The sequence below is a fragment of the Populus euphratica genome, unplaced genomic scaffold (genome assembly GCF_000495115.2).
Source record: "Populus euphratica unplaced genomic scaffold, PopEup_1.0 scaffold62.1, whole genome shotgun sequence".
Taxonomy (NCBI): Eukaryota; Viridiplantae; Streptophyta; class Magnoliopsida; order Malpighiales; family Salicaceae; genus Populus; species Populus euphratica.
In genome coordinates this window covers 145,305-165,395 of record NW_011499939.1, presented here as the reverse complement: position 1 = coordinate 165,395, position 20,091 = coordinate 145,305, and the positions used below count along the sequence as shown (strand labels likewise).

Below are 20,091 nucleotides of genomic sequence, written 5' to 3'. Positions count from 1 at the left end.
TAGCAAAATTGGAGCAATTTTATACTACCAAATGCTCTTGTGTTTTGAATGGAGGGAAAATTGGGCATTGTCACATCTAAGATTTGGGCAAACTAGGGTCGATAAATATTAGGAAACAGAAGAATTTGATTGCATATCATATAAAAGGACTTGTATATTCCTAATTTGTAATAAAAATTGTGAAGATTCCTATAAATTGCTTCGCACAACATATTTCCCTGTGAGTTTCAATCGCGGGGTCTGAAATATTTAGTTATAGATAAATAGGAACTAATTGATAAGGAAACACTGAATCTAATGAGGGCTCGACTGATAAATTGATGGTTGGATGACTATATCAAGAAACGTTTTATATATTCGGAGAACTAATTTGAGGTTTGCCCCAGAATTACTATCAAACCATGTATGAAGCTGGGATCAGTGTTTTCAACCACCGTATTCACAAACTTGTATTGTTATGACCATAACCAAAGCTTGCAAGAAGTTTCCTGTGAATCAACCAGAAGTCTATCCAAAGAAACTTGACCTAGCAGAAACAAATGAAAAGGGAAATTTTTTATTATCCTGTAGATTATCGATAAGTATGCCTCTCATGGATGACTGATGAGGGGAAGAAAATTAAGCCATCATAATGTTATTTATTTCTTTTCTTGATTAACCATGTATAATCAAATCTGTTACTTGACGTGTATCAATATCTATTGTTTTAAAAATAATTAATAATATTACAGATAGAATATTTTATCGTTATTTAAATATCGATTTTATTAGTCAATACCAATAAAAATAATGAGATAATATTTATCAGTAAATATTTCTATAATTTACTATTAATATTGTTTATGGAAATTTGAATTTAACAATTTTCTGGTAGTAGAAGCTCCATTGATAATGATCATGATGGAACGATTAATAGCACAGCACCATGCCTTTCTCTTTCGTTTATATATTTTATCATTTCCATGCATGACTTCAACCATCCATGCTTACATATATCTACGCTCATCTTTATTGACAATATCGCTAGATATGCAAAATATTCAATGAATGCGACGGGGTCTAGAGGAAGTGTACGTTGTTGGGAATGGTAAAAGTATGCATTAGCATTGATAAAATAGGGTTAGGGTTACTTGCCCTAAAAGAAACATTCCTTGGCTCCCTCCCGTTCCATCTATAAATACAGCCATGCATTCAAGGTGTAACAACACTCAAGCATTGCCTTAAAATGAAGGTTTCAATGGCTGTAATTCTCTCGGTATTCTCAGCCCTCTTGCTGTCTGTATCACTGGCAGCTAATTCTGATCCAAGTCTTGACAAGTTTCTACAATGCCTTCCAAATAATAGCCTTCCCTCTTACCCTATTTCTGAAGCCATCTATACCACTGCCAACCCCTCTTTCGAGTCTGTTCTGCTGACATACATCAACAACCGTAGATTTCTGACCCCAACAACACCGAAGCCACTTGCGATAGTCACTGCCCTGCATGAATCCCATGTCCAAGCGACAGTAGTTTGTGCAAAGTCTCATGGCTTGCAGGTTAGAATCCGGAGTGGTGGCCATGATTACGAAGGTCTTTCTTATGTGTCTGAGGTCCCATTCATCATCCTCGACATGTTCAATCTCCGATCCATCGACATAGATCTTGCCAGCGAAACGGCATGGGTTCAAGCTGGGGCAACTCTTGGTGAAATTTACTACAATATTGCAAACAAGAGTAACGTGCATGCCTTTCCAGCTGGTGTTTGCCCTACAATTGGTGCAGGTGGTCATATTAGCGGAGGAGGGTACGGGACTCTGATGAGGAAATATGGTCTTTCGGTGGATAATGTCATTGATGCGAAAGTAGTAGATGTGAAAGGTAATATCCTTGATAGGCAGACAATGGGGGAAGATCTATTTTGGGCCATCAGAGGAGGTGGTGGAGCAAGCTTCGGAGTCATTCTTTCTTGGAAGATCAATTTGGTTCGAGTTCCGGCTAAAGTGACTGTTTTCAAGGTTGATAGGACCTTGGAGGAAGGTGCAACTGATATCTTTTATCAGTGGCAACAAGTTTCCACTGAGCTAGACAAAGAGCTTTTCATCAGAGCAATGCCACAAGTTGCCAATGGAAGTGTCGAAGGTACAAAGACGATTAGAATCTCTTTCTATGGCCTCTTTCTCGGACAAAGTGGAACCCTTATTTCCATGATGAACAAGCGCTTCCCTAAATTGGGTTTGCAGCAAAGCGACTGTATCGAAATGAGATGGATAGAATCCACACTTTTCTGGTTTGATTTGCCAAATGGTACGTCCATCGATGTTCTCCTCAATAGGCCTCGTGGAGCGCAAAGCTATTTCAAGAACAAGTCTGATTACGTCAACCATATTGTTCCAAAGGAAGCTCTGGAACGCATATGGAAGATGATGATCAAGGCCGAGCCAATGTGGATGCAATGGAACCCTATTGGAGGAAGAATGAGTGAGATTCCGGATACCGCAACTCCATTCCCTCACAGAGCAGGATACCTCTTCAAACTCCAGTACTCCATAAACTGGAGTGAAGAAGGGACCGAGGCCACAGACCGCTACATAAGTCTGATAAGAGAAATGCATGATGCAATGGCTCCATATGTCACCAAATTCCCAAGGGAGGCATTTCAAAACTATAGAGATCTTGATATTGGCAGCAATCCGAGCAATCAGACCAACTTCGAGGAAGCTAAAGAGTATGGCCTCAAATACTTCAAGGGTAACTTTCTAAGATTGGTGAAAGTCAAGGGAATGGTTGATCCAGATAACTTCTTCAAGCATGAACAAAGTATTCCTCCCCGTTGGATGTAGTAAAAGTCTACAAGTCTATTGTTTTGAAATTAAGTTTAATATTGTGTATTGTGATTTTTTTGGGCTTTTTTCCCATAATAAAACTGTGTTGCAAGATTTCTTTAAGCTAATAATAATCTCACCGCTCAGAAAATAACATAAAATTATTTTTAAAATTTCATTGAAGTTTTTGAATTGATCTTTCTATTAATTATGATTTATTACATGTTAAGGTGAATATGATCAAAGCCATTCTCAGTTTACGGAGATAATAATTTATTCTTGAACTAAACAATTTTTTTTTGCTTAATTACTCATTTCAAACTAGCTGGAATACTTTGTTCATACTTGAAGAAATCATCAGGATCTACCCTTGACTTGACTTTCACCAATCTTATAAAGTTGTTCTTGAAAAGCTTGTTGCCATAGACTTTAGCTTTCTCAAAGCTGGTCTGGTTGCTAGGGTTGCTACCAATATCAACATCTCTATAGTTGAGAAATGCCTCCCTTGGATTGCTACTCACATATGGTGTCATTGTATCATACAGTTGTGTTATCAAATCTATGTAATGGTTGGCAGCCTCAATTCCTTCTTGATCACTCCAGTCTACGGAGTACTGAATCTTGAACAAGTTTCCAGCTCTGTGAGGAAATGCAGTTGCTGTAGCTGGAATCTCATCCATTCTTCCTCCGTAAGGATTCCATTGCATCCATACTCGCTCTACCTTGATCATCGTCTTCCATATTTTTTCCAAGCCTTTCTTTGGGATGGCTTTTTGTACATAATCAGATTTCCTTTTGAAAAAGCTTGCTCGGGTAGGCCTATCGAGTAGAGTTTCAATGGATGTTCCATTTGGAAGACCGAACCAGTAAAGTGTGGATTCTACCCAGCTCATTTCATTGCAATCTTTCTGTTGCAAACCCAATTCAGGGAAGCTATTTTTCATCAAGGGAAGAAGTTTGCAGCTCGGTCCTAGAAAGAGGCCAATGAAGGAAACCCTGACAGTCTTGTTACTCCCGGAGCTTCCATCGACTACCCGTGGCATGACTCTTATGAAAAGTTCTTTGTCCAGTTTACTAGCAACTTCTTGCCACCGGTAAACAACATCCGTTGCACCTTGCTCCAACGTCTTAGAGACAGTAAATGTTGTCACTTTGGGGGGAACATCAACCAAACTGATCTTCCAAGAAAGGATGACACCAAAGCTTGCACCACCACCTCCCCTGATTGCCCAAAACAAATCTTCTCCCATGGACTTTCTATCAAGGATCTTGCCATTGACATCAACTATTTTCGCGTCGAAGATATTATCAATCGAAAGACCATGTTTTCTCATCAAAGGCCCATAACCCCCACCACTGAAGTGTCCTCCAGCACCAAGAGTCAAGCAAACACCAGCCGGAAAGGCAAGCACATTGCTCTTATTGGCAATATTATAGTAAAGTTCACCGGTAGTTGCCCCGGATTGAATCCAAGCTGTCTTCCCCGCAACATCTATGTCGATAGAACGGAGGTTAAACGTATCAAGAATGACAAACGGAACATTAGATACGTATGAAAGGCCTTCATAGTCGTGTCCACCACTACGGATTCGGATTTGCAAGCCATTAGACTTCGCACAAATAACAGTTGCTTGGACATGGGATTCATGCGTGGCAGCTATGATTGCAAGCGGTTTTGGGGTTGTTGAGGTTAGAAATCTGCTGGCTTTTGCATATGCTCGCAAAGTAGGTTCGAAAGAGGAATTAGTAATCCTGTAAATGGCTCTAGAAACAGGGTAAGAGGAATCACTGTGGCTAGGAAGGCATTTTAGAAACCTGTCAAGAGATGTATCAGAAGTTGCTAGCGGTACTAAGACCAAAAGAACTGAAAATACAAAGAGTCTCAGAGACATTGAAGCCTTCATTTTTTATGGATATTATGCTTCAGGCTTCATTTGCAGACACATTGCATGCCTGTATTTGTAGGAAGCAAGAGATGAAGGCAACTCTCTATTAATTAGTCCAAAGAAACCGCATCACAAAATATTCAATGCTTTCTCCATTAATCCAAAGTAACAGTATCACAAAATATTCAATGCTAATCCAAAGTAACAGTATCATAAAAATATTCAATGCTTTCTCCATTAATCCAAGGTAACAGTATCACAAAATATTCAATGCTTTCTCTATCTTGCGTGTCAAAGACTTTGAATATTTAATTTGCGTATATCTTGGAATGTTTCTTTTCAGAAATTCAAGAGGCTGACTGACACATAAAAAGTCTTGCATACTTAGCTGGCTCACACATTATCATAAATGCATTGCGAAGGAAGAACTTTGGCAATGCTATGGTCCATTATGCACAGTACTTGCAGGGGTATGTTCTGGCTTGATAACAAGTTGTGAGAAAGTTGTAAAAACCCGGCCGGTCATCACCTGGGTTATAGATTAAATAGGTTAATTTGAATTAATTAAAATAATATTATTTTAATAAAAAATTAAAATTAAATTAAATTTTAACTAAACTAATCTAATTTAACCTTATTAATTCTCTCTTAAAAATCTCGGTTGGGTCAATTACCAAGTTGACCCGCTAAGTAGAATTGAGTTTAAGAATGCTGTTAGAAAAGATTTTTGAATTAATAGCGTTTAAATATTTAGAAAAAAATTTAAACTCCTTGTAATTAAGATTAAGATTGTTACGTTCCTTAATTTGGTTTAAATTAATGTTGTTCAAAATTATTATATGAAAATTTTCAGTTTATAAACTAATGAATGAATGAATATAGAACAGTAAGGAATCAAATATAAAATACTATTACGTTTTTTCAATCCCATTCAATTTATGGATTTCTGATTTGGCTAGCTAGTTTAATTAGCAAGATAATTAAAAGGGGTTGAAGCATAGTTAAAGAAAATCAACACGGCATTTGACCTATTTCAAGTCCTATTTCATAGGTGGTAAGGTGAATGCAAGCTAAGTTACTTACCTCTAAAATGTAATCTTATCAAGATTTTTTTTAAAAAATAAAGAGTTAAACAACATGGTTTAAAAAAAAATTAATTTAACCTAATTTTTTATTAGATTAATCAGATTTGACCGGATTAATTTATATTTAATTTGATATAAAACTCGGTTCAAATCAAGTTTTAGATTAATAAATTATTGAGTTGACTTATTATTCCAAACTGAATTTAATAACATTAGATTGAAGCAATGAAAAAAATACTTGAAATATTATATGTCATATTCCAAACACATGAAAATAATTATTCAATTTGAATTTATGATAGCTACAAGCATTTCTATGTGAAAGAGATGAAGTCAAGACCAGATAGTTCAAAGCTACGGCCTGTTTTAGCCAATTATACAATTTTTCAACATCTTTTAATCAAAACCTTTGTCTCCAAAATTTCTGTACCTTTCTTCTCTTTTGGAGAGATCTTGTTGCTATTAAAATTTAATTTAATTTTCTTTAAAAAAAATTAAAAGAACATCATTTTGAGAGTGTTGTAGACATTGAAGCATTCATTTTCAGGTTTTGTCTCTCAGTTCCTGGCTGCATGTTCAGACAAATTTGATTGCTGTGGGGAAAGACAGGAAGCCAACTGTATTAGTGCAAAGTTAATGCAGAGAACTCTTAGAATTCTAAAATGTTAGGATCACCCTGTCTGAGGCTCGAGTCCTGGGTTTAAAAAAGCCCGTAACAAAATTTGTTCTGGCTCGTCACGGCATGATAAGGTTTAATAACAAGGATTATAATGAGAAGGTATCTTTACTAATCTTCCAATTTCTTATGATAATTTCAAGAGGGCTGCTCTTACATAAACAAAATATTAAATCTAGCTGGTTGGTTCACACATGATCACAACTGTCAATTACAAAATATATTGTCCGAGAGAAAGAACAAGCTCTAGTCCTTACTACAATGATCGATTGTCTTGGAATGATTCTGGTTCACAGTTCTCGACAGAACAATCACCAATCATGCAATGCAAGCCTGTGCCCTCTAATACAATGAACATGTTATTTCATTTACTATAATTTTCAATGCCTAGCTGCTCTAGTCCTTCTACTCTCTTTTTTCTCTATTTCTTGAAACAAAAAATAACATAATAATTGGAGAAAAAAAACATGAAATAGATGAAATAATTAAGCAATAAATGGATTTAATAACATAGAAATTAAATATATAGTTCATGAAACTATGAAGACTAGTTAGTCAGCCAACATATATAAACTACAGGAACTTGGTTATAATTGAGTCCTGCTCGAAGTCTGAATTAATTTCCATCAAAGAATTATAACGTAGGCATAAATAATAAGAGTCCAATGACAACATAGCACCATTATTTTCAGAATATAGAACCACGATTTGCAATGGCAGCCAGGAACTGGCAATGTCAAGAGCCCTTTGGTCAACATTCTTATAAACTAGAATCTTGTAAGCCTAGCAGCTTCTTCAATGCTCTCTTTTGGTGCTTCACACACCCACTCAAGGTTTGACCATGGCAGAGCTCTACACAAAGTTCAGGTTAACTTGGCTAAATGAAATGATTCTGGAGGCAAACAGCAGAGTCCCTATTCTCAAAAAACCAGCTTTATTGAACATGAACTATGATAACCGATGTGTATGAACAAAAGGGTAGAATCAATATAGAAGCTACACCTGCGCCAGGGAATAGTATTATTGAGATATTATTGGTTGGAATACATGTAATGAATTGGCCGCTCCTAACACTATATTAGAAAGTAAAAAAATGATCTTTATCTGAAAACCACTTCTACGGGAGAATAGAAACACAACTGAAGTCGTTGCTGCATGGGGGCTGCGGGTGCCTGAGTTAAATTTCTGCTATGGACACTCTTTCCCTAAATGTTCAAGAAGCCATCACCAAAGGTGATCCATACCCATTTTGATGTGATTTTTGCCATCTCCATGCAGTCTGTAAGCTCTTCTGGAGATCTGTGTATTGCGCTGTCCAGTTCAGCTCATGGTAAATTTTTGATGGGTCACTGTATACTTCAGCATAGTCACCAGGACGGCGAGGTAAATATTCAACTTTGATATCTACACCAGTTGCCTTTTTACATGCCTTAACAAACTCCTTGACTGATCTACCTGATAATAGAAACAAGAAACAAACAACAGCTTGAGAACACAAGAAGACTGAAAAATCACGTAGAGAACAGTGAAACTTGGTCACCCACCCTTTCCAGTGCCAACATTGTAGATTCCAACTTTACCAGGCGTTGCCTTTTCAAGTGCTTTCACATGAGCATCAACAAGATCAGTAACATCAATATAATCTCTTATACAAGTTCCATCATGCGTCTTATAGTCTGTTCCTTTAACCTGCAAAGTGAAAACAACACCAACACATTCTAAGAATTTCATTCTTTGTAATGTAAATACAACAGATCAGGGCATGGCACAAAGAATATGGAAGAAATCTCTAAGTACGAAAACTCAATAAATGTCCCAATAGCCTTATTCCCAGACTCCCAAAGAGTCCAAATTTTCAGCAAGGAAATCAACACCTAAAACTAAACCAGCCGAGTTCTGAAAATCAAAGTAACAACAATTACAAAGCAGGAAGGCACAGTGTTCTACATTCTTTTTCTGAAAGATTGAATAAAGAAAATCTCCTTTTCACCAGGAATTGCAGAATCATATATTTCTACCAAAATACAAACTGAAATTTCTAATTTTTTCGCAGGTTAGCCTTGAAATAACTCAACAGTCAAGTTGCAATTTTGGTCTAAAGGGAAAATTCAAGGAAAAAAACAAGTAAAAGTACCTTCAGCCCAGGAATAATACCACGAGCTGCATCGAAACAAGCACCGGAAATTCGTCCATGTTCACGCAGTTCAGGTCTAGGAGCCTCACCTAACCTGCCATCTGGATCTGATCCAATCACATTGAAGTATCTGAAAGTTGATCGAAAAAGCATTCATCATTTCACACCCTTTAATAGTGAGCAGTTATCATTATTTAACTTTCATTTAATGACGGGATGTTGCTTTAAAATATCAATTTTGTATTCAAATCTTCATCTTCTGCAGTTAGTTCAAATACTGAAGGGCATTTGAGGAATACTAAAAAAAAAACAGAGATCAACTAGTAAATTGAACGAAAAGCATTTGAGAAATACTTCAAAAATAACAAGTAAGAATATGCCAGCTATTGGAAAGTCAATAATTCAAAGAAAAGGGTATAAGGATACTCAACACCAACCTCAATATCATAATTGCCATGTCTGAGTTTTTAGAAAAATCAAGGATGATATCTTCTGCCATCTTCTTAGCTTTTCCATATGGATTAATGGGTACCTGAGTTGAGGGACAAACATAATTCAGTCACCTATCATGTAACCTGATAAAAAGGAAAACAAGTTGTAGCGTTCATTCTTGCACTCTCTTGACCTAAATGAAACTGTAGACAGGACAAGCAGAAGAAAAAAGAATGCCAGTTAGAAAGTTTTTAACTCAAACCTGTGGAGTTACTTCAGTAATCGGCATCTTTTCAGGCTCCCCATATGTTGCACATGTACTTGAATATATCAAAGTCTTTACATCACTTGCAGCCATTGCCTCCAACACTACCAAGGTATTTGATGTGATATTGTGATAGTACCTGCACAACAAGGACATGCATATCATCATTTTGGACACATGATTAAGTGTATTGATTTTGACAGAGAATATAGGTTTTCAGTTAGAAGATGATCCCATATCCATACAAAGTGAACTATATGATAAAAGAAAATCTCAAGACTTGATTTACATTATATAAGTTTTCAAAATCAATGTTCAGTAAGTATTCTATAGCTTCCAGTGGATTTTCTATGATTATTGGACTAAGAAACACAATATGCAAGATACAACAGAAGTTTCAACCATAATTGGCTTCCCTAAGCTATTAGAATCAGGCTATTCTGCAATAATTTGATGCCTGTTATCCCATCATCTAAATCTTACTTGCAGTTCTTGTACGCAAATCATAGAATCAGGCTATCCAAAAAATCCCTTGTATGAAAAGTGGTTTCAGTGATACCTTCTTTAAACTTCTTATTATTCCATGTGGCAATAGAAAAGGAAAACCTAAACTTGTAATCACACAAACTACTTTGCAGCAAGTTCAACAGGAAATCAAAAAGAAAGCTTACTTCAGGGGGTCCATGGTGCTTTCCCCAACATATGCAACTGCTGCAAAATGCATCACAGCATCAAATGCATTTTGTGAGAAGATAATGTTAACCTGGCATTTTGGTGAAGGAAACATGTTGCAACATCCAAGTTCAGCTATCTTTATAAACAACCTAAAATCAGCATTATACGTTATATATATCAAATTATAAGGATACAGTTTTAGGATCTCCCAGGTCAGCATATATAAACTGAAGCCTCCCGGGCTCCGGAAATAATTCTTGTAAAACCTTGACTGCACCTATGTTTCCTCGAGAAAGGTTGTCCTGTTAACAATATGAAAATCTTTACATTAAATATATAGAGATATTAACATCACGGGTGATAACAGGATCTTTCAAGCGATAACAGATCTGAAAGGAAGTTGCTATGTTTCATGTAAGGAACATACCACTATGGTTACTCGGTAACCATCCTTCAAAAGTCGCAATGCAGCATGGGAACCAATGAAGCCAGCACCACCTGTCACAAGGACATGGATCACCCCTTCTTCATGCAAAGAGAACTGAAAAACAAATCATCAAGTACATTAAAAAAAAATGTCATAAACTCAATTTGTAATTCAATGGCCGAACATAATTGAGATTTGGACAACCGATTTCACATTTTGAAAGAGGCGCGCAAAAAAATCCAAATGCTCTTTACTGGAGAAGTAAAGGTGGCAATACAATTCCTAGAGTGAGATGACCCTGTATTTTCTAGGGGCAAATAATAAACATGCTTCAAGTTTCAAAATGCCATTTCTGCAGCTTCAGGGGAAAAAACAGGATGCTTGGACAAGTCCAAGCAATCAAAATGCCTGTTAATTATTTTGATGTCAACTCTTCCACACCAAAAGAGTATTGACTTAACAGAAGACAAATGAACAAAGGATCAAGGAGTTACCGGGCTTGGAGAATAAAAGGTCGGAGATTGCTTTAGCATAATTATACATAAAGCTGTGAGGGTAGCAGCCAAAAGAATCTTTCCTACAACGTTGTTTTTCCTTTTTGGATCTGAATAATCCATGCCTGCAACAGAATGAGCAAAACCAAAAAAATCAAACCCTGAAAGCAACTAGCAGCTTCATATAATTCAAGCAAACAGACGCCAACCAAACAATTGCGTCGCCATAAACATCAAGGGAGTAAAGAGGAGCATTTTGATATCAAAATGTAGAGCCATGAAACAGACCTCCAAGAGACATAGATCTATTGGACCTTGGCTGAGCTCTGGTCCTGCCAAAGTTTAGCATTTGGAGAGTCCTTCAATTCCAGTCCCTTTCTCTCTCAAAACTAAGTTTCAGTATCAGTGATTTTCTGCTCCAGTCTGCTGCAATGAAATCAAATTCAAACAATTAGCAATGATAGAGTTTGAAAGAGAAGAGACCAAAAGACATGGAAGGTAAAATCAGAACCAAAAGGAAGACCAGCTGGGCCCTATACAAGTATTTGAAGCCAAAACAAAACGAAACAAAGAGAGCAAAAGGTTAAACACTACAAGTACAAAAAAAAATACAATTCAAATGGGGAAAAACAAAAACCCAGGAAAATTCACCACTCAATTCAATTCTTTACAATCTGAAACCAGTTAAAAGAGAGAAAAGGAGAAGAATTTCAAGATCCAGAAAAACCAGTAAACACAAGAAATCACTCCTCAGAACTCCATTTGTTACATAAAAAATAAAATCAATTAAAAAAATGCAGAGACATAGCAATTGTTTGTCAGGGCATGTCTGATACCAGAAATCAAAAAGCAAAATTCTCATATAGAATGTCCACCATAGACAAATGATGAAGCTTCTACCAAATATAAGGGGAAAAAAACATTTTACAGAAGAACAAACCAAATCCCAAAATGGGAATTCCTCAAGATCCAAGAACACCAATCAATCAAAACCTATTTCCAAAAACACTGAAAAAATCCCAAAAATCACACCTTTATCAAAAAAGAGCTAGTTAATCAAAACAAGAACAAGAAAAAAGCTCAAATGTTTAGCAGCAGCAGTCTACTTCAAAGAAAAATACTTAAATTCTAACATCAATACCACTAACGAACTTCCCAAAAGAAACCAATTTTCCTGATCAAAAACCAAAAAAAGATCTATCTTTACTGTAGATACAAATATACAGCAAAGAATGGAAGAGAACGCTTGAAATTTAAGGACATGTGCACTCACATGAGAAATGACGCAGAACCCACAAAAAGATGATCAAGAAAACGTTAAAAAGAGAGAAGTCTAACTACAGAAATAAATTAAAGATTTTTAAAGAGAGAGGAAACTTGTAAGAATTTAGAGAGAGAGAGAGAGGCGTACAAGTACAAGAAGAAAAAAAGGTGAAGACGAGAGAATGGAGGGTTCCGGTTGTTAAGGTACGTTTGAATGTGTAAGAGAAGAATTGTAGTCATAGGCGGAGAATTCTCTGTGCATTCCATGTTGTCATCGAATGACAACGCGGAGAATTCTCTGTGCATTCCATGTTGTCGTCGAATGACAACATGAGAGAGAGAGAGAGAGAGAGAGAGAGGAGGTTTGAAGATTCAATTAAGAAAAATATTATTTTTTAACACTAATTATTTCGTGTTCAGTATTTTGATTTTAAAAATATTTTTTAAAAACTTTTTAAATATATTAAAATTATTTAAAAACATTAAAACAATATTAATTTAATATTTTTAGCAATATAACTATATTTTTAAAACATATTTAAACACAAGTGAAAATAAAATATCAAATTAAGTGTTTGTTTGGAACTGTTTTTTGTACTGAAGTTTTAATAAATTTTTATTTTTTAATAAATTTGTTTATATATTTTTAAATTATTTTAATATATTAATATAAAACAATTAAAAATAAAAAAAAATATTATTTTAATATATTTTAAAATAAAAAATATTTTTAAAAACAACATCGAACACACGTCCCACCCATCATGCTCCAACTTTTTAATATCGGTTTGGCGACGCGATAATTGTGGCGCAATATGAAGAACACCAAGGATAAAACTTTTGCTAGGGCGCAACGCATTTCCTTTGGAAGAATTGATTTTTAAGATGATATGATGTTTTCTTTAGGTTTTCTAATAATTATATTATGTTATTTTAGTTTATTATAATTTAAAAATAATATAAAGTAGAAAAACATTTGTACTTTATGGCGAAAATATTGTAATTTATGATATATTTACATAGCAACTACTTTAAGGAGAATATATTACAATAAAGGTTTGTAAAATATTTTTTAGATTTTCTCTTGTTTGTCTTCAAAAAAAATAGAAAATATTTTTTATATTTATTTTTAATATAATATTTTACAAAAAAAATAATCTATAAAAAATATTTCACAATAAACCTTCAAACTTGGTTTATTTAATGTAAAATATTTTTAAATGATAAAGTTCCATTAAATATTTTATATGTATTTTTTTATCAATTATCTCTCCCTCCACTATTATCATTGAAAAGCATTTTATATGTAAAATATTTTTATAATAAGATATATTTCAAGTTAAATATTATATACATATAGGATTTGACTAAAACAATTACACAAAATAAACATTCCCTAAATTTGTATAATTTTGAATTTCAAGTTATCAAAGTAGCAAAACATTATATACACGTGTAGGTATTTTTGTGTTGAATTTCAAGTTATCAAAGTAGCAAAACGTTATATACACATGTAGGTATTTTTGTGACTTTATTTATTTTTTATTTTATTTTATTTTAAAAGTGCTTTTAAAAAAATTTAATTTTTTAATTTTTTATCTTAAATTAATATTTTTTTTAGTGTTTTAAAATTATTTTGATGTGTTGATGTTAAAAATAATTTTTAAAAAATAATAAAAATATTATTTTGATATATTTTGAAATAAAAAATATTTTAAAAAAATAACCACAACTACACTCAAAAAAATAATTAATGTGCTATATTTTTTTTTATTGGTTGATATTTTGAGATTGAATCTCAAGGGAATTTTTTTATTTTTTTTTAAAGCACTTGATTCATATGAAAGTTGTATTTTTAGAATTATTTGGAAAAAAAAAAAACTCAATACCGGTCTAAATCTCCCATTCCATTAAATTTCACAAAACAAGAAAAAGTAGTTAGATGAATGTAGTGAAAGAACCCAGATCCCTGTGAAGATTAATTTTTTTGATATGTATAAAAATTAAGGCCATATAATTTTTCTAAAATTGAATAGAAAATACCATGAAATTGGTAATCTAAAATGAAATATATGGGTATATTTAGAAGTGTTGTTGTGATTGTCTTTCAAAATATTTTTCGTGTTGAAATATATCAAAATGATATTTTTTTATTTTTTAAAAATATTTTCGAGATCAGCGCATATATATATATATATAATTTTTAACAAAAAAATAATTTTTTCTAGAAATGTAGTTTGCACCATATTCTCAAATAGTGTATTTAGTATTACAGTAGTTGTTGTGGTTGTGGTTTTAAAAAAATATTTTTGTAAAAAATACTTTTAACTGTGGTTGATTTAAAAAAATATATGTTTGGTTAAAGCAGTGATTGAAATTGAGGTTGAACAAAAAGTAATTTAATGTGTCTGGTTAAGAATGCTTTTGAAATTGAGGTTGTAAAATATTTTTAAAAAATACATATTAATATTAATTTTTTTAAATTTAAATATTGTAGATTTAACTATTATTATTAAATTATGAAACAAATAATACTTTATATAAAATATATTTTATTATTCCACTAAACTATCTACAATTTCATTATGTATGAAATATATCTGACAAATACTATAGTTTTTTAAAAAAAATTAAGAGCGTAACAACATCAGGTAAAATAAAATCAAGAATAAAATTAAGATTATAATTAAATTATGTAAATGTTGCATGATCAAACGATATCCATTTAATTTATATAGTATCATAATGTTGGACATTAATTTTTTAAATAAAATATAATTAAAAAATAAAATAATATTTTTTTTTGTTGAGTTAAATCAGATTTAATATATTTTTAATTTTAAACCGGAACTGACCATTTTTTCTATTCAAGTTAACAATGGAACATAACTTTACTGTTTAGTAATTCTTCGCCCACGAGAAGCAGCAAAATTATACCTCTACAAGACTTGCGGCACAATTATATTTTTAATAGATCCTACCATTAATGCACCTGTATTTTCTTAATCAAACGGTGATATTTATGTTGTGGGTAAACTTTATCCGTAACTACATAACTAACCGGTCACTAGATCTTAATTTAAACGTTAGTAAAAAACACAATATGATATATTTTAAAAGTAGTTTAACAATAATAGTAGTAATAAAAATAAAAATAAAAAACCCAATCTCTTGAAATTTGTACTGGGAATAGATTTTTAAAAAGGAATGCATGAAAGGGAGAGGCAGTCAATGACAAGCGAACGAGTTTCGAGCGGAAATAGCGGGGCGACGGCTTTTTCTTGGGTATCTGGAACTCATCTACTCTGTCTGTCACCAGTTACGTGCCTCCATGTCATTGCTCCTGTCTCCCCTTTTTCTTCGTCTTTAAATTAATTTTATAATAATTCAATGATTACCGCTCGACTTTCTATAAAACCATGTTGCTCCCTGCATTTTATAATTAGATACAACTTGAGAATGCCATGCAAACTATATCTTTAAAAATTTTATTTTTACTAAAAAGTAATTTTTTTATATATTTTAAATGGTTTTAATGTATTAATTTTAAAATATTTTTAAAAAATAAAAAAATTATTTTAATATATTTTAGTATAAAAATATTTAAAAAACAATTATAACTACATTCTCAGATAAATATTATCACTAACTTATAATCTAAAAATTTTATTCCAGTTATATTTTATATCAAGATATTTTTTTAATTTAAATGATATTTTTTTATTTAAGTTTTTAAAAAATAAATAATATTATTTTAGATTGAAGATTGTTTTTCTTTCAACTGTTATTCTGAATTTTCTATATTTAGCCTTGTTGTAAGAAATTAGTCAATAAAATTTACTTTTTAGTTGAGACAGAACATAAACTTCGGATGAAAGAAAATGTTTTTCATTTTTAAAAAAAGTATAAAACACTTTCAATAAATAGCTGGAAAGCTAAAGTGGTATATAATACAATAATAAAGTAATTTAAAGTATAATATTATTAGAAAATAATAAATTACTAATATATTTATATGAAAAAAATATTAGGATACATATCAATATATAATATAAAAGCACATTATTTTGATATATTAGTATATATAATACTTCAATTTATATAATATTACTATAAAATACATTCCAATACAAAACATGTCATGTTATACAATAATTATACATTTTAAATCATATTAATTGTGTTATAAAATTAGGATATTATAGGGGAAAAAAATGTTTGATAAACATAAAAATTCAACTATTTTTAAAGAAGTTAATAACTCAAAGTGTGTTATTTTTCAATTTATCTTTTTATATATCTAGGAACATTTTCAATTCAATTTTTATTATACAACCAAATATTTAAAATTAATATATTTCTCTGAAAAATCATTTTCCTTGAAAATCATTTCCCAAAATGAATCAATTTTTGTGGCCTCGGTCATGTCTAAATTTTTTTTTAAGGATTTGAAAATAAAAAAATTATTAGATTTTACTTTAGAAATATTTAACAAGGTTAATGTGTATAATATTATATTTAAAATATTTATATTATATATATAGTTACATCTTATAAAATAAAATATATAAAAAATATATAACATAGTAATTTTTTAGTTTATTTTCTATAATATAGTTAAACACTAAAAAATATTTTGTAATTTTAAAAAATAATATAAATCATATCATGAAACCTCACCTAACAACTTAAGTTATTGGGTTGAGATGGTTCTTTGACATAATATCATAGCCTTGATGACCAAGCGGTCACGAGTTCAAACCTCACATTCTTTATTTATTTGATAAAAAATCAAACACAAGATAATGTAGACTTATGCAAGTTTCAAACTCAAAATACTTTTACTCGAGGGGATGTGTTAGAGAATAATATAAATTATATCCTTTTACTCGAGAGTGTGTGTTAGAAAATAATATAAATTATATTTTAAGATCTTATTCAACCGTTTAAGCTACTAGGTTAAGATAATTTTATAATATGTAATTTATTTTTTATGATATTATTAAATATATAAAAATAATTTTTTTTAATAACATGTTTTTTATAAAAAATATTTTAAAAAAAAGCTTTTTTTCAACGAAAAAAATTTAATTGATTTGATAAAATTGAGGCACTGATTATGAACCGACAATATTAACTATGTTTTTTTTTAGATATTTAAGCGGGACCCATACAAAAAACAAAAAGAGAGGTGCGCCTCGCAAAAAAGAGGACAGCTAGAATGGTCGAATACGTTGGCAGGTTGTTTTTTACTGCACGTCTGAAAATTCAGTGGTTTTTTTAAATTTTTAATGTTTTGATATTAAAAATAAATATAAAAAAATTATTTAAATATATTTTTAAATAAAAATTATTTTAAAACACAGCCCCACTATTAATAATATAAACACGTTATTATAAGTCAATTTAGTTGATGAAAAGAACAGTTAGAAACCCGTATAAACTATATTTTTTAAAAAGTTAATTTTTTTATTAAAAATTAATTTGTTTTGTATATTTTAAATTTTTTTAGTATACTAATATTAAAAATAATTTTTAATAAATAAAAAAAATATAATTTTAATGTATTTAAATATTAAAATACTTTTAAAAAATAATTATAACTTCCAAACATATTCTAACACATTACATTGAGTAATTCAGTTGTTTATAATTTCAATTAAAGGGGCTTATAAAAAAGCTGTCAACAAAAAATGAGCAAGTAACCAAGCTGGGCAGATTAAACTAAACAATACTAGTATTTTAAAATTTGTTTCAAGTGGAGGTGAATTTAACCCAACTTAGATTTAAGATTTTATTTAAAAAAATAAAATAATATTATTTTAATTAAAAAATTAAAAAATAATAATTTATTAGTGATTAAATTTTGATCAAGTCAATCCTATTTTTTTTTTCTTCTTTTTCTTTTTTCTTTTTTCTTTTTTTGTTGAATGGGACACCCAAACTTGGCATGAAATCAATAAATCCTGTCTATCACGGGTCCATTATGAGTTTCTCCAGCCAAAGGGTCTTGTTTCTCTCTAGCTCTCCTCTTTTTAAATTTTTTTTTATCACTTAGTATGGAATTGTTTAATCAAATTTAATTAAAAAGTTTTCATAAAATTATATATATATTTTTTAGTGTTAATAATTGGATTTCAAATGAAATTCAATCTCAAAAAATATTATAAAAATAAATCTGAAATCAACTCTTCTGATTTATAATTCAAAAAAATTAAATTTAATGATAAAATGAACCTTTTTAAAATATCTGTCTCCCTGTTTTTTTAGATAGACTTGAAGAAATAAAATGAAGGTAACAAGAGTATTATAAAAAATAGAATAATTTGAATTTTATTTTTATTAAATATATAAACTTAACTTATTTGTAAATTGAATTCAAATTAAACACTATGAAAATAATTAATTACTCCTTTTGTTTTTCATTTCCTAGAAGTAATGCGATCCAATAATTAATTCTCCCGACAAATAAAAATAATAATTAATAATTTACAAGTGATGACGACAACAAATATTAATAACAATTCCACCTGCTCTGCATAAATAAAGCATTGCTTCTATTCATTTCTGTCATGGATTGACACGTCTCTTCGCTTGATAAAAAAACAACTGTTGGCAGTGTTGGAAAGTTTAATTTTTAAATTATATTTTTATTTGAAAATATATAGAAATGATATTTTTATTTCTTAAATTTATTTTTAATATCAATACACCAAACTAATTTAAAATATACAAAAATAATTTAAAACTATAAAAATTATTATTTTAAAAAAATCTAAACAAAATAAAACCTTATTTGAAAATAAATTATGGAACTCTTTTATTTTAGTTTTTTATTATTATTTTAAGATAAGTCATGGGGTAAAATAAAGCTCATGTTATAAAGATGACATCAAGTTTTGTTTGTTTTTATATTTTAAAAGTATTTTAAAAAAAATTAAAAAATTTTATTTTTTTACTTTAAATTAATATTTTTAGATATTTTAAGATTATTTTAATATAATGATGTCAAAAATATTTTTTTAGAAAAAATATTATTTTGATATATTTTTAAATGAAAAATATTTTAAAAAATAATCACAACTACACTTTTAAAATACTAACATAAATCAATAGTTAGATTTTCTTAGTAGTCAATAAAAAGTATCTTATTAAATAACTTTAAAGATATATTTCTTTAATTCATTTATGATATTTTTTTTAATATCTAATTTAATTTGGTATTAACTTGGTTTAAGCCTCGAGTTATTAAGTTTTTGGTTTAATCAACGAGTCATTGGGTCAATTTAGTTTTATCATTTGTTTTGGTAAAATGAACATTGATGTAATAAATCCTCGAGAATAGAATCATGAAAACGAAACCCCCTATATCCCATGCGCAAAAAGTCTTCAATACAAAAACCCACATGAAAAAAAAAAGAAAAGCATCATATGATCATTGACAAAAATAAACAACCTTTCCCTTCTCTTTTATGGTGATGCTTCAAGAAGATTAACTGATTTAATATTTTGCCTTCCACCATGGACCATCTCATTCATTCGTTGTCTTCTAAATATAAATACATTGTGGCACACAAGAAATGGCAATAATATTGCACATGTAATGGCATAATTGCATCATGGTCCAACTTGTTATAGTTATGAAACTCATCTTAATTTATGACTTGATTAAAATTTAGATTATAGGTTAAGTAACTTAATTTAAAATGTTATTATTTAAAAAATATTAAATTTTTATTTTATTCAAATCTTAACCCTCTCAACTAGATTACAAGTTGACTCATCGTATTAATTCTTATCTGATTTAATATATTCGAGTAAAATTTTGAATTAATGAGTTATTAAACTGACTTATTAAATTAATTTATTTTTTATTAAAAATATTAAATTTAATATCGCTTAAACTTTTATCAAACCAAGATATAAATTGACTCACCATCTTAATTCTTAT

The 20,091-nt window shown here is 30.4% G+C and overlaps 3 protein-coding genes across 12 annotated transcripts; 1 reads left to right on the top strand and 2 right to left on the bottom strand.

The window, feature by feature from the left end:
* The first annotated feature begins 1,183 nt into the window (after window positions 1-1,183).
* Window positions 1,184-2,931, top strand: LOC105136781 (reticuline oxidase-like protein). The gene has a single exon (XM_011042258.1). The coding sequence runs from the start codon at window positions 1,226-1,228 to the stop codon at window positions 2,819-2,821; it is 1,596 nt and encodes a 531-aa protein (XP_011040560.1). The 5' UTR covers window positions 1,184-1,225; the 3' UTR covers window positions 2,822-2,931.
* An 81-nt stretch (window positions 2,932-3,012) lies between these two features.
* On the bottom strand, window positions 3,013-4,719 carry LOC105136780 (reticuline oxidase-like protein). Its single transcript, XM_011042257.1, has one exon. It carries the CDS (start codon window positions 4,705-4,707, stop codon window positions 3,115-3,117), a length of 1,593 nt encoding a protein of 530 aa, XP_011040559.1. The 5' UTR covers window positions 4,708-4,719; the 3' UTR covers window positions 3,013-3,114.
* A 2,648-nt stretch (window positions 4,720-7,367) lies between these two features.
* On the bottom strand, window positions 7,368-12,405 carry LOC105136778 (UDP-arabinose 4-epimerase 1-like). 10 transcript variants are annotated; one of them, XM_011042248.1, is made up of 12 exons: window positions 12,151-12,281; window positions 11,818-11,885; window positions 11,166-11,303; window positions 10,878-11,002; window positions 10,384-10,497; window positions 10,151-10,258; window positions 9,953-10,044; window positions 9,279-9,420; window positions 9,022-9,116; window positions 8,585-8,714; window positions 7,995-8,139; window positions 7,368-7,905 (listed from the first exon to the last, which is right to left on the bottom strand). In XM_011042248.1, exons 3-12 carry the CDS (start codon window positions 11,224-11,226, stop codon window positions 7,664-7,666), a joined length of 1,254 nt encoding a protein of 417 aa, XP_011040550.1. In that variant the 5' UTR covers window positions 11,227-11,303; window positions 11,818-11,885; window positions 12,151-12,281; the 3' UTR covers window positions 7,368-7,663. The 10 variants fall into 10 exon arrangements, with proteins under 10 accessions (XP_011040550.1, XP_011040555.1, XP_011040551.1 ...); XM_011042253.1 differs by having other exon boundaries at window positions 11,166-11,300; XM_011042249.1 differs by lacking the exon at window positions 12,151-12,281 and adding an exon at window positions 12,019-12,105.
* Between the last annotated feature and the right edge of the window lie 7,686 nt (window positions 12,406-20,091).